At 34.7% G+C, this 17407-nt stretch overlaps 1 protein-coding gene across 20 annotated transcripts in view; it reads left to right on the top strand.

The window, feature by feature from the left end:
• LOC105493512 (G-patch domain containing 2) overlaps positions 1-17407 on the top strand; it is a 203792-nt gene that overhangs the window by 1485 nt on the left and 184900 nt on the right. For all 20 annotated transcript variants that reach the window (XR_011614256.1, XR_011614257.1, XR_011614266.1 and 17 more), the window contains exons 2-3: positions 8769-9485; positions 15112-15173. Coding sequence is in view for 8 of the 20 variants with exons in the window: in XM_011761184.3 (XP_011759486.1) it covers positions 8769-9485; positions 15112-15173 (779 nt within the window). In the remaining 12 variants the exon portion in view is untranslated. The remainder of the gene's footprint in view (positions 1-8768; positions 9486-15111; positions 15174-17407) is intronic.

The raw sequence follows: 17407 nt of genomic DNA, 5'->3' as shown, positions 1-17407 counted from the left end.
CACCCCACAGTTCCCTGTCAAGGATACCTGTCTTAATGTTTCACCGTTCATATTTCACCGTTCATTATCTTGGTGAAGTCAGGGAGACAAAATATCCTATGTAGATTGGTCTGCTCTTCCTAGGGTGCTATCGATTTGTAGGATAGGTGATTACATCAGAATATGATTGATTCTCTCAGCTTCTTCTACCTTCCAAATTATGGTTAGGTACTGAGAGAAACCTCCTTCAATTCTCTTTTAAAGGCTCTCTTGTCATACAACTCACCATTTCTTCTGGCACCATAGTATAACAGAGTGGTAGCACTTAGTATTTTTTAATGAAATTCTAAAGTCATTCCTGTTTTGTCAGAATGAACATGTTCCAGAAAACTGAATCTTTATTTTCTAGTCTATCTGTACGACCATCCAGTCATTCCAGATTTCTTAATGGAATTTTCTTTTTCATTAATTGAACAGATATTTACTGTATAACATATATGTTTGATCCCAGTAGTAAATTCCAGTCCCACTGGGAATACTGCTACTAAGCAATTAACTAGGTGCCAGGTTTTACAAATACGTGTCATCTCATGTCAATCTTTTGAGGTAGGTGTATCATTCTTTGCATTTTAGATAAGGTGACACAGAAGCAAAGATGGTTTAAGTAACTGGCCTAAGTATCATATTTGCAAGATGATTCCGGTATACCCCCCCAAAATTCTTAACCACTTTTATATGTTGCCTATGTGTCTGAATGAGATATAATATCTCAAGGAATATATAACCTAGCAGTTAGATACCCAAATTTGTTACCCAGTCTGGATTTTCTGACTTATTTAGCTCCCATCTTGACTTTTTCAACTTCTCCAATGTGGAGGTTGCTCTTTCAACTTTTAGGCACCAAATGGGTAAATGTAGATAATTTCTTTATTCAACTATGGTATTCTATTTTTTTTTTTTAACTTTGTTATGTGGCTTTGCTTAAAAAAACAAAGCCATTAAAATAAACTATATTGACTCTGGACTTTCGTTTCTACATTTTCATTCCTATTTGGTATTTTGATTGTATTGAAATCTGGAAAACTGCATAGTCAAATGTGTACATTTTTTTGAATTAGTTGTTTTTTGGAGTTTGTTTGTCTTGAACTTTGTTGCATACCAGCAGGTTTGAGTCAGGTTTTTGTTTCAACAATTAAGAATCAAAGCAATAAACAGTATGATTTTGTTCAAGTAATTCATTAAGTATAGCTTCTTAGCATCCATATTTATGTCAAGCTGTAAGCCTTTACATTGTCTTTGATAATTTTTCCTTAACTTCACATTTACTTAGCTAAAAACCTGGAGTGTCTGGCTTGTTAATGTAGCAGAAAATTTGGAATATGGATTGTCTAAAAGTTTTAGTCATTGTTTTTCTTTTGTTATTTGGTCAGTCATTTAGTCATTCATTGGTTTGCTCATCTGGCAGATTATTTTTTTAAAATCTGTTATGTGTCAAGCAGTATGCTACTTGTAATTAATATTTAGTTGTCTTCATTCTCATTCCTGTTATAGGAATTCAGGTTATATGTTCAGTAAATTTTTATTGAACAGTTACCATATATTAATATAAACATTAAATAAGTCTCATTTCCTACCTACTGTTTGCCTAATACGTTTGAATATATGCCTATTGACAAGAGCTAGAATGAATTATTTATTAGATTCTAAATTTTTTTTTTTAAACTATTTCATATAGGCAGCATTTTCAATAGTTTATCTTTTGAAAGTAATTGAAGTGTAAGGAGAAGTTTGAATGACTCATGAAGTCATCTTCAGATTTAAATAATAAATGAGCTTGCCTTATTAAATCACTAATTTGGAAACTAGGGTTAGACTTTTTTTTTTTTTTCTTAAAGCCATTCATGGTTTGATTTTGAGCAAGCCATGGTAAAGAGGAAAGAAGACTTCCTGAAAGTTCCTATGGTGACAAAGGTGACAAAGTAGAAGCTGCCAGGAGCACCTGTGATTGAATACAAGTCAGTGGAGCTTTTGCTTCCTTTCCACTTTTAACTGGGAAGGATTATTTAATCTTTTTAAATTTACATATGTATATTTTTAAGGTGGAAGTAAGTCAGATACATGGCATTAATTTTTTGGGATTTAAAATTTTCTTTTAGTTTCATAGAGTCTTCAAGGAGTCCATGAACTTATTGAAATTGTATGCAACAAGTTATATATGTCTGCTATCCTTCCTTTTCCCAACATTCAGAATGCTTCATGACCTCAGAAAGATTGAAGGCTGTTAACTGTAATACCCTCAAGATTCCCAGTATGGTTATACCTTAAAAGCAGAATAAGTTGGGATCTTTTAGTGACCAGTTTCTCTTACTTGTGGGTAGAGGTCGTGAAAACATGAAATAACTTCTCTTGAACATTAAGTATCCACTCATCCTCAGAAAAATCTTTTCAAGGTAGAAATTATGCTGATTTTTATGATGAATAAACAGAATCAAAAGATAGGTAATTTGTCCAAAGTCCTATAGCTAATGAATATAACTGGAATTAGCTTCCAAATTCATAGCCTTGATTTCTAAGCTCATGTTCTCTGTAGTTTTCTCCCAGCCTTATTTTTTTTCCCTAGAGAATGGTGTTTCCTATTTATTGCCTAATATTAACGTAAAGTTGTAATTAATCATTTACATGTTTCAGAGTAAAATAATTCTTCCCTACCCCACCCTAGCTTTTTCAAAAAGACAGAAAAAGTTTACTTTTAATTTAAATAGGTAAGTCAAGGAACTTCTAAACTAGCATAAGTGTCAACATTTCGTGTTAGGGTTATTGATAATTTCCTAAGATAATGCCCACCCACTCCCCCACATATATGTAAAAGGAGAAAATTGAAGACATAGTCTCTTAATAGATTTCTAGGTTGAGATAAGGACTTATTTGATGAATAATATTCCCATTGAGGAGGGAAATATGTAAATTCCCATAAGCAGCAGAAATCTGAAGATAATTCTTATGGATCGTATGGTATGAAATTAGTCATAAAGTCATTAGTCATTTAGCCTTGATGTGGCATCTTGAAGGCTCACCATTTGCATGTTTAGTCACACATTTTCATAGTCTGCACTATTATGCATTAATTTTAATCTGCTTGGTTCAGCTGTTTGCTGCATACTTTTAGGACCAGCCAACTTTTTATAAAAGCTAACGTGATAATGGAGGCGTATAAGTCCAAGACTGTCTTTGTCTTAAGTTTGTGAGTAGTTTATAACATTCAGCAGCATAGTCCTTGACTATGTACTGTGTGTTAGTACAGTGTTTTTGTACACACTGAATTTTTATTCATACAGAAACTAATACATTAATGATTATTTGTTCCCTTAAATTTTTGTAAGCCAATTAAGCGGATGTACTTAACACCACGTAACTTTTAGCACTGCATTGCTAAAATTACTTAACTTTGTAGAACTGATAATCTACGTTTTAGAGAAGTAAAGATAAGAGTTTTACCCAGTACTAGGTGATAAACAGTATTTACTTTCCTCTTCCTTAACTAGTTACTTACTCGCTATAATCAATTATCCTTTAGTTCTATCCGGAAGGTTTTTTTTGAAATGGAGTCTCTCTCTCTCTGTTGTCCAAGCTGTAGTGCAGTGGCACAGTCTTGGCTCACTGCAACCTCTGCCTCCTGGGTTGGAACAGTTCTCCTGCCTCAGCCTCCTGAGTAGCTGGGATTATAGGTGTGCACCACCACGCCCAGCTAATTTTTTTATTTTTAGTAGAGACGGAGTTTCGCCATGTTGGCCAGGCTGGTCTTGAATGCCTGACCTCAGGTGATCCACCCACCTCAGTTGGCCTCCCAGAGTGCTGGGATTACAGGCGTGATCCACTGCTTCCTGCCAGTTTTTGTTTTTAATATGAACTTGGGTTTATTTATATATTGGGTTTATTATCAATATATTGCTGACTGACATTTAGGAGCTCATGGGCCATCAATCAACTTCCAGTTCTTAGGGTAGATTAAGCAGTAAATTAGGACTAAAGCTTCTTCCTGATTCTTCTTCCTTGAACCAGATATATTTGAAAGAAAAACACTTAAACATCCGCTTTTAGGAAAGCCTTTTTCTGAATTTATTAGAGCCTGCTGATAAGGAACAAAAGGATAATAGTTCACTTATTTACTGGGTATTGGGTAGAAGAAGTGAAACAAACAAACTTGATGTTTGACCTAAAATTTTTAAATAAAGCTTGCATATCAAGTCTTGGATTGATCATACATTTTATATTGCTCAGCATAATCCAATACCACCTGAAAAAACAAAGTACTCACCTGCCTGAGTCATTTCCTTTCATAAAATCCAACTTTAAATAGATGTTGGGGCCATAATTTTGTTTTGGGGTATTCTGTTCATTCAGAGTGTCTTAATAAAACTATTGATGAACTATTGTTATCTTAGACATTACCCAATATGAACTGTTCCCAGAAGATTTCATTTCCAAATGAGTTCTAAATGAAGAAAAATGGCTTTTACAATTATGAATATAAAAATCTCAAGTTAGTTAAGTGGTACATTCATTGAATTTAGTGTAATTCAAACTTTAAAACTGGTTGTTCAGTAAGTACTGATTTGTATAGAAAACTTCTATATTTCCAGGTTTCCCCTTTAATAGGAAAGTCTTATTTAAGAAACTATCTCTAGGATAAAGTGTTTTCATACATTGGTCTTCTGATACATCAGTGTAAACTGCCACGGCAAAGGAAATAAAAGAGCTATTGGTCATGTGACGGTCTCTTAGGATCACTTTGGTTTTGACCAGCCAGTAGGAGACAAGAATCTCTCTGCCGCCCAGGCTAGAGTACAGTGGCATGATCTTGGCTCACTACAGCCTCCACCTCCCGGTTCAAGCGATTCTCCTGTCTCAGCCTCCTGAGTAGCTGAGATTACAGGCATCGCCACCATGCATGGCTAATTTTTGTATATTTAGTAGAGATGGGGTTTCAGCTTGTTGGCCAAGCTGGTCTTGAACTCCTGATCTCAAGTGATCCTGCTGCCTCGGCCTCCCAAAGTGCTGGGATTACAGGCATGAGACACTGTGCCCTGCCGATGCCAGTTTTAACTGAGGGATGTTAGTGAAGCAGCTTGAGGTTAACTGACTATAATATTACTGACTCATTAGCATGGATTTTGGTTGGTATTGACTTGGAGAAGAGTCTAGTTATTTGAAACTGAAGGGGAAAAAGGTAATTTGAACTCTGAGTAGGACTTGTTAAATCTATATTTTTTCTGTGTTTTTATAGGATTTTTTTAAAAAAGCTTTTAAAAGTAATATGTAGTTGGTTCATATTTGAGTGACATCATGGAATAAATTGGATTCTTCTAATTACAGTATTTTTTAAAATATGGTTTTTTTGTTTGTTTTTTGAGATGGAGTTTTGCTCTTTTCGCCCAGGCTGGAGTACAATGGTGTGATCTCAGCTCGCTGCAACCTCCGCCTTCTGGGTTCAAGCACTTCTCCTGCCTAAGCCTCCCGAGTCGCTAGGATTACAGGCGCCCACCAGCACACCGGCCTAATATTTGTATTCTTAGCAGAGATAGGGTTTCACCATGTTGGCCAGGCTGGTCTCAAACTCCTGACCTCAGGTGATCTGCCCGCCTCAGCCTCCCAAAGTGCTGGGATTACAGGCATGAGCCACCGCCCCCAGCCTAAAAATATGTTTTATTTTCTCTCAAGAGAAGCAAGATAAAGTCAAATAAGGCTGACACAGTTTTCATGAGATTCTAGAGAAATTTTGTGTATATAACTGCTAATATTACTAAGAATGAACTTTGTTAGTATTAGTATTAGTATTTTATTAAACTATTGGTTACAGCAATACTTTTTAAACAAAATTAATTGAAGAGTATCAGATTTCGATGGATTGTATCAGGTGTACTAACCTTTTTCTAATGTTAGTACTATAAATTTTCTGTGCTACAGTAAAGCACTAAATTGTAATATCCAAAATAAACTGACTTTAATTAGATATTATACTCATACATCGAGTTAATTTCATGTTTTATTACTTTGAACTGGCCATTCACCCATTGATAAGAAAACCCTGTCTTCCAAGAGTAAGTTACTCCAGAACCAGATAATAGAGAGAAAGGATACTAATTTTAATACATGTTAAAGTGGCTTCAAGTGAATTTTTTTTAAGGTGCAATATTATATTCAGAGACAATAGGTCTTTCAGACTATATTTCTTTTAATGAAATAATGTCAAAGGAAAAGAACACAATATTCATTGTTTTAAGGGTAAAGGGCATTTGTTGACATAGATAATAGAAAAAAGATTCATTTGGCTTATCAACGTAGTCAAAAGTTGTAGCCTCTGTTTTGTTTGGCTTAAAGCTAATTCCTATGCGATACATATTTCTTTTAATCAAATTCAGTGTTCTAAATCCTGATTTGTGGGGCTGGGCATGGTGGCTCACGCCTATAATTCCAGCATTGAGAAGCATGGCGGGTGGATCACTTGAGGTCAGGAGTTCGAGATCAGCCTGACCGACACGGTGAAACCCTGTCTCTACTAAAAAATACAAGAATTAGCCGGGCATGGTGGCATGCGCCTGTAATCCCAGCTACTCGGGAGGTTAAGGCAGGAGAATCACTTGAAACTGGGAGACAGAAGTTGCAGGGAGCCGAGATCATGCCACTGTACTTCAGCCTGGATAACAGAGTGAGACTCCGTCTCAAACAAACAAACACAAAAAAACCTGAGTTGTATATAATATCCTTAGAAAGGAAAAATCAAATCTCAGTGGCCCTCCAGAGTTTATTTAAAATAGGTATGTGAATCACCACATTTTTTAAAAAGCTGTATGCATTAGATTTTTTGTTTATATTAAATACATTCAGAATGCCCACAGAAATAAATCTAGAAAATACCAATTCACATTAACCAAACACAATGCCATGTTACTTAGTTGCTCACAGTGTACATTTTACTAACCAGTACAGGGTTGGTTCTTTGAGCTCAGTTTACTTTCACCAGCTATACCACCCTGTCCCTTGTGTTGATTCAGGTCTTTCAACTCTTTTTTTTCTATTCAAAACAATATAATAGCTCCCTATGAGTCATTTGGGTTTTACATAGATGTATATTAAATCTGTCTTGAGGATTACAGTAATGCTACCTGGTGCTAAATTAATCATAAACAAAAATACAAACTGGCTACTGGGATTGTGTCGCTGATCTTGGCTGTAGTTTGTTCAACGTTGGAGCTCTGAAACCTGATTGCTGAAGTTTGAATCCTCTCTCCACTACTTAGATGCATCACATTGCGACAGAAATCTTTTGGCCTTTGTGTATTTCATCTCCCACCTCATAGGGTTATTGTGTGAGAATGAAATGAAATAATACATGTAAAACACTTAGGAATGGGTCTGGCAAATAGTAAATACACAAATGTTAGCAGGCGTATGTATGCATCACATTATAAATGGTAAATCCAGTTGAATCACAATGTGTGTTGTTTTTAGGTTATCATTAAAATGAAAACACAAAAGTTGAAAGCTGTTATAAGGAACTTGCAAAAGCCTGAAATTATTGACTGTTGGAGACTATACATGACTGTAGAGACTATATAGACCACAGATCAGCAGACTATAGCCAGTTATAACTTGATTCTATAAATAAAACTTTATTAGAACACAGCCATACCCATTTATTTATGTATTGCTTGTGGCTATTTTTGCATTACAGTGGCAAGTTGAGTAATTGTGGGAGACCCAATGGCCTGCAAAGCCTAGAGTATTTACTAGCAGGCCAGTTACATAAAAGTGTGCCTACTCCTGCTGTAGGCTCTAGAAGCTCTGTATGACTGTTGAGAATATTTCAATCCCTAGGTGCCTCTAGATCTCGATTTGACAAATGATTGCCTGTGGCCTTCATAAGAAGGGTACAAATCTCAATTATCTGTGATGTTTAAAAAATAAAACCAGATACCTTGGCTCTATGTCACACCAACTAATTTAAAATCTTTGGGAATTGGGTTTTAAAAGGACAAGTATAATTTATAAAAATTCCCAAAGAATGCTGATGCTTATCCTTGCTGACTACTGAAAAATTTTCATACTAGTAATATAGTTTAATGCTCTTAAAAAAGGAAAGCCTAAGAAATTGCTTCAGAGTGAAGTAATGATGGGCCCTTTTAAACCCATGAGACTGCAATTTGAATGCGAATGTAGTTTCTGCTTCACTGGGTTAAGAGATTAGTGTGGCCTAAATAAATGCATGGTGTTGGTTAAACTTTCACATATATTACTAATCCTGAAACTACCTGTCTGTCTTTCTAACTGCCTCTTATATGATGGTAGTCACTGGTTAGAACACATGGTGAATAGAAGATTTCATGTTTCTTTTTTTACTTAGAGATTAGTGGGCGAAGAGGGGACTGAGAAAGTTCTTTCTGTATCTGCTGTAGGAAAACTGGCTCTAGAAAAGGGGTAGGAGTGGGCCAGCAGATAGGGATTTAAACAGAACTTTTCCATAATTATACAGTAAAAATATAAAAGTACTGGGATCTTTCATTGCTCATAAGCTTATTCTATCTTGGAAGTAATTCCTATGTTTAATAAAATAACTTATATAAGAAGAGGCCTAAAATGAATCGATATTTAAAACTGTAAAAATTAGCTTTGAAACATTTTGTAATCATTATTAATTTTTGTCAAATTTAGAATGAATTGTCTGTTATAGAAAACGAGGTTACTGTGGTTAAGATTGACTATTTTCTTTTTTCTTTCTCTAAAAAATGAAGGCATTTCAGTAGAACCATGGAGGAACTGGTTCACGACCTTGTCTCAGCATTGGAAGAGAGCTCAGAGCAAGCTCGAGGTGGATTTGCTGAAACAGGAGACCATTCTCGAAGTATATCTTGCCCTCTGAAACGCCAGGCAAGGAAAAGGAGAGGGAGAAAACGGAGGTCTTATAATGTGCATCACCCGTGGGAGACTGGTCACTGCTTAAGTGAAGGCTCTGATTCTAGTTTAGAAGAACCAAGCAAGGACTATAGAGAGAATCACAATAATAATAAAAAAGATCACAGTGACTCTGATGACCAAATGTTAGTAGCAAAGCGCAGGCCATCATCAAACTTAAATAATAATGTTCGAGGGAAAAGACCTCTGTGGCATGAGTCTGATTTTGCTGTGGACAATGTTGGCAATAGAACTCTGCGCAGGAGGAGAAAGGTAAAACGCATGGCAGTAGATCTCCCACAGGACATCTCTAACAAACGGACAATGACCCAGCCACCTGAGGGTTGTAGAGATCAGGACATGGACAGTGATAGAGCCTACCAGTATCAAGAATTTACCAAGATCAAAGTCAAAAAAAGAAAGTTGAAAATAATCAGACAAGGACCAAAAATCCAAGATGAAGGAGTAGTTTTAGAAAGTGAGGAAACGAGCCAGACCAATAAGGACAAAATGGAATGTGAAGAGCAAAAAGTCTCAGATGAGCTCATGAGTGAAAGGTGACTTTTATGTTCTCTAAATATAAAAATATTTGTCTCCAGTGTTTGTGGTTGAATGTTTTATATTAATTATTTCTATTTTAAAATAATTATAAACTGTAATAATGATAGTGATATTACTGTTAACTATGGTTATATTTCCTTATAATTTATGATGTTTAGCACAAAGCAAAATTGCTTATTTGATTTATACAAAGTCTTTTGATTATATTATAATGACTCAGTTTTCAGCTACCAGGAGAAAAGGAAATGGATTTTCAGTGGAAAAGAATGTGCTTTTGAATAACAGCACGTTTGTAACTCAGAATTGGATATATAATTATTTATATGTTTAATTATAGAACTTTAGCTTTTGGTACTTTTTAGAGTGTCACAATTCATTAATCTATTCTGATTCTTGAAAATCAAAAGTTTATACCACTTCAACGTGTGTGGCTTGACATTAAAAATCTGTAACTTTCTAGGAATTCTGATCACTTATGAATTGTAAAACCTAATTTATAGGCTAGAAACACCTGGTTTTGTCATTAGAAAAATAGGAAAAACAATGGTCCTGTGGCAGTTAGTCTAATCTGTCTATTCTAGGAAGCAGGTATACTATAATGATAATTGTTAAGTACTATATTGACAGCATCAAAAGGTAGGTAATCGTTTTTCTTTTATACTGAAGTGATGAAGTGATGTTACTTGCAAGAAATGAGAATGTGTTAACACTTTATCCTTTTAGGCATGGGTCTGCAAAACCAAATGCAGAACTATGAGCCAGAAAAAAACAGTCTGTAAAAACGGTCTGAGAAAGAGTATTTGATTTTTAATTTGTAGGACTGGTTTATTTTGTTCTTTTCTTTTTTTTTTTTTGAGATAGAGACTCACTCTGTTTCCCAGGCTGGAGTGCAAGGGTGCGATCTCAGCTCATTTGCAACCTCCACTTCCTGGGTTCAGGTGATTCTCCTGCCTCAGCCTCCAGAGTAGCTGGGATTACAACACCATGCCTGGCTACTTGTTTTTGTATTTTTAGTAGAGATGGCTTTTCACCATGTTGGCCAGGCTGGTCTTGAACTTCTGACCTCAAGTGATTCACCTGCCTTGGCCTCCCAAGGGCTGGGATCATTTTAATCATGTGACTTGTGGTGAGCTCTCAATCTTTTATTTGGTTTTTATTTTTTATTTTTTTGGTTTTTTTTTTTTTGTTTTTTGTTTTTGCTTGTAAATGTGAGTGGGACATGGTAAAAGTTTATGGAATTATCCTTTTATTAGGCATGGTGTGCTAGTCATATAATTTTTCTAAAGAAGTAAAAATTACTTACATAAAAAATATGTGGCTGAGCATGGTGGCTCATTCCTTTAATCCCAGCAGTTTGGTAAGCTGAGGCTGGTGGATCACCTGAGGTCAGGAGTTTGAGACCAGCCAGACCAATATGGTGAAACCCCATCTCTACTAAAAATACAAAAATTAGCTGAGTGTAGTGATGTGCGCCAGTAGTCCCAGCTACTCAGGAGGCTGAGGCAGGAGAATCACTTGAACCTGGGAGGTGGAGGTTATAGTGAGCCAAGATCACACCACTGCAACAGAGCAAGACTCCATCTCAAATAAATAAATAAATAAATAAATACATTTCCAGAGGGCTTTGAAAAGTTTATGGTATCTGTTTTTCTTGCAAGAAAATTGTCATTTTTATATGGAAATAAGTATTATTTGTATTGGGCCATTGTGACTTAAGACCACTCAACCTTACTTGAAAGTACTTGTCTGACTCAATTACCGGGAGGGACAGTACATGGCAGAAGATATAACATACTCAATTCTGGATTATTCACAATTAGATTACCAGCTTTTTGGATTCATTGTGCAACCCCCCACCCCCCGCCTTTTTTTAAATTTCTGGCTTTTATTGATTTGCTTTTTTATAGGACATGTAACTGGCAATGGAAATGAGATCAAACTCCCATTTTTCATTTCTTTTCATTGTAAAAAGTATTTGAGTATCCACTAGGCATGATCAGGCTACCTAGCTGTCCACAAACAGCCCAGGTACACATTTTCAGAGTATGTTTTTTACTCTTGAATCAATGTTAAAAAATATATTTTCTCTGATGTAAAACTTATTTATAAACTATTTTCTGTTGTCACTTAAAAGTTAGGTGCAGATTCCTTCCGTGCTAAATATTTAAGGTATATTAAAGATTGCTAAATATTTAAGGTATTTTGGTAACAAGTATAAGTGTTTTCAAGATTACTTCCAAAGCTTTCCTACTACAAAAAGCTTTATATTTCATTGGGGTTGATTTATAAATAAGAGAAACTTCACTGTGTGGAGTGTGTGTGTGTGTGTGTGTGTGTGTCAGATTTAACAAACATTTGATGATTAACTACTATTTACTCTTCACTGGTGGCACCTGGACTAATAATGGAGACTCTGTTCTCAACAGCTGCATAGTCTGGAATAGCTAGACAAGCAAATGATGAAAATGAAATGTGCTGAGTGGAAAGTATTAGTGAAGGAAGACTTCCTAAGGGAGCTGTGCTTTAAAGCAAGTACTAAGACTTGTTCAGGAATTGAGGGAGTCAAGAGAGGGAAATGGCATCTATAGGTAGAGAGCGAATAGCTTGTGCAAAGGCATGAATTGTGAAATGAAAGTGGTGTATTTGGGGAAGTGTACATACTTCGTTTTTACCAGAAATAAAATGGGATCAGAATTATGGCAAAAAGCATTTCTCAGAGGTCTATGTGCTACAGTAAATAGTTTGGATTTTATCATCTTATAGTCAATGGGATCAGTGAAGAATTTTTAACAGTGAAGAAACTCAAGTTGATTTACATTTTTTCAAGACAGTGTGATCTTTACAGCTGTATTTTATCTTTGACCTCCAGTCCATGCTTAAGTGGGAGGTGAATTATGATATGATAGCGGAGAGAACTAAGTATTTGAGAGTATTTGAGACCAATTTTAAGAGTTAGAATCGACGGGAGGCTGACTGACTGTATTTGGGAGGATGAATGAGAAAGAGGACTCTACAGAAAATATAGGAATTGAACAAATTGGGGCAAGTGATTGGTATTAGTGTACATATATTTGTTCATCTAGCATATATGGAATATATTCTCATCCAAATACCATGTTATAAAATTCACTCCAAAAAGGTGAATCTCCTAGGAAAGGGTGTCGTTGGAGATAAGCCGTAATGACTGTCAACTGCTGAAAGTAAAAGGCTTGCTTCTATTTAAGTTCTTGTTCTGATTTATTGAACATAGAAATACATACGTAATGTACACGGAGCGACTCTGGATACCAATGAGGTGAAATGTTAATAAAGATACATGTTGTATACATACATGCCAACATACCTCAAAGTAGGACAAGCATCATTAAGGACTAAGAGCTGGAAGAGAGGGAATCCTGATTTCTTTATATCTTCAAGAGCTTGGACAGGTGGAGAGGGAAGAGAGTGGAGATAGGCATACCACTGTGAAAAGAACATAAACAAAAGGACCAGAGATGGGAATAAGAAGATTTAGATGGAGGCCCATCCGTAGAAAGTCTTGAAATCTAAATCTAAATTTAATTCAACAAGTGTTGAAGTAATTTTAGATTTTTAAATAGAAGACTGTTCTATAATGTACACGTGTGTGTGTGTGTGTGTGTGTACATACTTTATCAACTACTTTTTTGAATAGATAGAAATTTACAGAAAAGTTATAAAGATAGTTCGGAGAGTTCATGTATATCACATTCCCATATATCCCAAATCCACTTTCCCCTGTTGTTAATATTGTACATTACTATGGTTAATCTCTCACAATTAATGAAACAAAATTGATACATTTGTAAGTAAAGTTCACAGTTTATTAGAATTTCCTGTGCTATTATTTAATATTCTTTTTTTGATTTCAGAATATTATATTGCCTTTAGTCAACTTGTTTTATTTTGAAAAGATGAACCTAGCTGTATGTAGAATAGATTAGAGTGGGGTAAATCTGAATTCAGATTAGAAGATCATGGTCTAGAAAAAATAGCTTATCAATTCATAATGCTTTGTCTGCAAATCTGAACTCTGAAAAGTTATGAAAAACTAATTCATTTGTGGCCAGATTTAATTTGACCTGTACCTAGTGTGGATATTCATTCATTTAATTGAAAAAAATATATTAATCTGTTTTATGGAGTACTATCCCAGACTCCTCTGAGGCAGTCTAGAATATACCTTGCTAAAATTGGAATAATTCAGAATTTTAAATACATTTTGCCTCAAGCGTTTCAGAAAAGGGACTGTGACCTGAGGTATATATAAGACCCTTCATTTGAGTTGTGTTAATGGGGGGCACACAGGAAAGAGGAGAGTATCAATAGTAGTTTAGACAGCAAAATGTCAGAAAGATAGTTTCTGAGATGATTTTAATACTCTCATATTGTGGTGCATAGAAGACCATATATATTTGTAAATAAGAAAATATGGTTGTGATGCTCTTAGAGAATTTTTTTTTCATTACCAATTGCACAATATAGGGAGCTTCATACAGCACTTAATTTGGAAGAAAGCTAGGGAGAGGTCTAAATTCAGAACTCCTTGGAAGAATGTGCCTCTTAAGAAATTCCTATATTCTTCATTAATATTTATTTTTTAAGAAATCAAACAGAAACTGAAATTATATTCAGAAGTTGTATGTGGATTTAGATCTCACCTATAATTTTAATGCTAAACTTCTTGATTTAAATATTTTAATTAAAAAAGGGATGATTTCCTGATTGGTTAAAATTAAGAATTACAGTAAAAATAAAATACATGAGAATTTTTAAAGAACATCACTAAATTTTCTTTAAAAGCTAAGCCTCTCATTATATGACCTTGTTCTCCTGATATTTTAAACTAGACTATCATATAAACATTACTTCTATTAGAACTAATAGTAACAGTTTGTTTATGTTATTCAAATATCTACTGTTTGTTTTATTTGTATGTTAGATTTGACTCTGGAGCTTCTGTGGTAGCAATGAGAGCCTGTGTTATTTTTGCACATTCCCCCCTTAATATTTGTAATATTCTTTTATTTTGCTTAAAAGTGACCTTAACTTTGATATAATGAATTATCACCAGTTTAAACTTTTTTCTTCCTTGCAAACTAATAGAGTTGTTGTGAATTCTTAAGTAATGTCTTCTCCAGAATATTTGCAAATGTGGTTATGAAAAGTAATCTTATCCTAGTCCCTTGTATTTCATGTGCTGAAGAAAGGCTTAGCCTGCTTTTGATTGAGACTTTTCCCATTTTATTGAGCAGTGGTGTTCCAGGCTCAAGCTGAATTGCATGGCATAAGAAAGGAGCAGTGAGCATTTGATGAAAACACATAATAAAATGCATCAATTGTGTCAGCATCTCGTTGCAGTCACATCTGGCTTACTGTCAGGGTCCCATTAGATTCCTGTGGTTTTGTGTGCCAAAAATAATATGCTCTGTAGTGAATGGAACCAGGATATTAGCAGTTTGATTTTTTAAAAAATCATCTTATTTTCTTTCAGATCTTTGTCAGGCTTAAGTTCCATCTCTGAGCTGCCATGTCTCTTTAAAATTTTACGACTGAGAGATCAATTGTTCTTTTGATCTGTTTCTTTCTTTTTCCTTATTACAGTGATTCCAGCAGTCTCAGCAGTACTGATGCTGGATTGTTTACCAATGATGAGGGAAGACAAGGTACTGAAATGATATTTTTTTCTCTCTGTGGAAAATCTTATTCATTCTAAAGTTGTGCTTATTACTTGTTATTTCATAAGTTGATGACTGCAATCCATTTACCTTACACACATTACTTAGTGAACTAGGATTTAGTATCGTAGCTGGTTTTTTATATGCTATGGAAGGTGTCCTGTCTTCATGACCTAAGTAATCGATTATCTCCAAAAGCTAGTATGTAGAGCTAATAATATTAAGGAAGGATTATCTTGTTTGAGAAAGCTTTACGTACCTTTTTGATTTTCTCTCTTTTAGCAAATTTGAAAGAAACCAGTTCTTATTCTCTACCTAATTCCAAATGTACTTAAAACTGTTTAAGCATTCATAAAGGTGGATTTCCAAGTCATTTGTCATTTTTATTCAACTGTGACATTAATTCATTCTATCCAGTTTGTAAGTAATTAGATGATTTTTATGAATTCAATATTGTAAACCATTAAACAGAAATGTCTTGCAACTTATATGTTTTCCATCTTTGAAACTTCGGGAAGCTTCAGTCATTAACATGGCAGTATTTTGAAGCTATGAAAAATTTAAAACACCCTAATAAGGGGCAGGATTAATCCTTAATAGGATTAATTTCATTTAGTCACACCTGTTCATGATTGTTTCCCTTTTTACACTCCACACAAATCATGAAATTAATACAGACAAATACCTATCACAAACGTTCTCTTCCTTTCTTAAGAATACATTAGAGGAAGACAGTAAGTTCCAAGTGAAAAACACTAACATAAATTTTAAATTATAAATTTATTTAATGATGTTATAAGAAAAGGACAAAGTAGTAGCTGCCTACACTTTTTTTCTTAGTCTGTTCATCCTTTTGGCAGTACAAAAAAACGTAAATGAAGTGATCATTCTTTTCTGCCTACTTGTAAACTATTTGTCTTAGATGAATAGGTACATAACTATTTGAAAGGCCGTGGACTTTGAAGTTGATACTTTGCTGAAATATGTTAGAATGCTGGGGCTAAATGCGAGGGTAACTACTTTGATAATATACTTAAATTCTCATTAAAATACAGATCTTTCCTCAGGATTGTATTATAAACATGATATTGGTAATGAAATAAAATGAAAAAAATATAAAAATAACTTTGACAAGCCTATCAATCTTTGATAAGGGTGGAAGGGCTTACAATGATATGCCAGCATTTACTGTGAACTTACTATGTTTCACATTGCTAAGTGTTTTTCTTGCATTTAAGTTCTTAATTAATTCTTAAAATCCCTTTGAGATTCCCAGTTTTTTAAAATGAAGAAACTGACTCTAATAGAGTAGAAGTAACTTTCCTGGTGTTGCAGAACACTAGAATTCTAATTAGTCTGTCTGACTTCAGAGCAAGTTCTTAACCAATGACTATTTGATTTCCCTATTGAAGAATAAAGTTGTGTATTACATCAAAAATAAAATAACTTTATTTTTCTGTAATAGTGTTGGAATTCAGATATGTAGTAGTCAGTTTCAAGTGAGGCCCTGTTTTTTCTTATGCTTAAACCTGATCTGTGTAAGTTTAATATAAAGCTCAGTAAAAGTCCTGATATCTAAGTGCTGTTAATTGTGATTTTGAAAAAATTTTTTTTATTAATTCCCCAATAGAAACAAGCTGGTGACTCTAGTTTTTGAAATGCCTTTAATTTTTGATTCCATCTTAGTTGAAATATAGCTATTTCTCATAAAATAATTTTCAACTGAAACTTAAGAGTATTTTTAGTTTTCCTTTAAAGACGTTTGTTGAAAGAGATTTTAGAAATCAGAAATATCTTTCTCTAAAGGGAAACAGTTTATGACAATCATGATGACCCTCTTAGAAACCAGAATTAGTGGTGGCTTCTCATAATCAAGGGAAGGAGACTTTAATGAATCTCAGATCATCTTCAAAATGCTATTTGTTTCTTTCTGTTTTTCTTTTCTTTTTTCTCTTTTTTTTTTAACACAAGGTCTCGCCCTGTCATCCAGGCTGGAGTGCTGGTGGTACGATCGTAGCTCACTGTAACCTCAAACTGCTGGGCTCAAGGGATCCTCCTGCCTCAGACTCCCGAGTAGCTAGGAGTACAGGTGCATGTCACCATGCCCGGCTAATTTTTAATCGTTTTAAAATAGGGTCTCGCTATCTTGCCCAGGTTGGTCTGGAACTCCTGACCTCAAATGATCCTCCCACTTTGGCCTCTCAAAGCACTGGGATTACACA

Source organism: Macaca nemestrina, chromosome 1, assembly GCF_043159975.1.
Source record: "Macaca nemestrina isolate mMacNem1 chromosome 1, mMacNem.hap1, whole genome shotgun sequence".
In the NCBI taxonomy this organism is placed as follows: Eukaryota; Metazoa; Chordata; class Mammalia; order Primates; family Cercopithecidae; genus Macaca; species Macaca nemestrina.
This window is presented reverse-complemented; position numbering and strand designations above follow the sequence as displayed.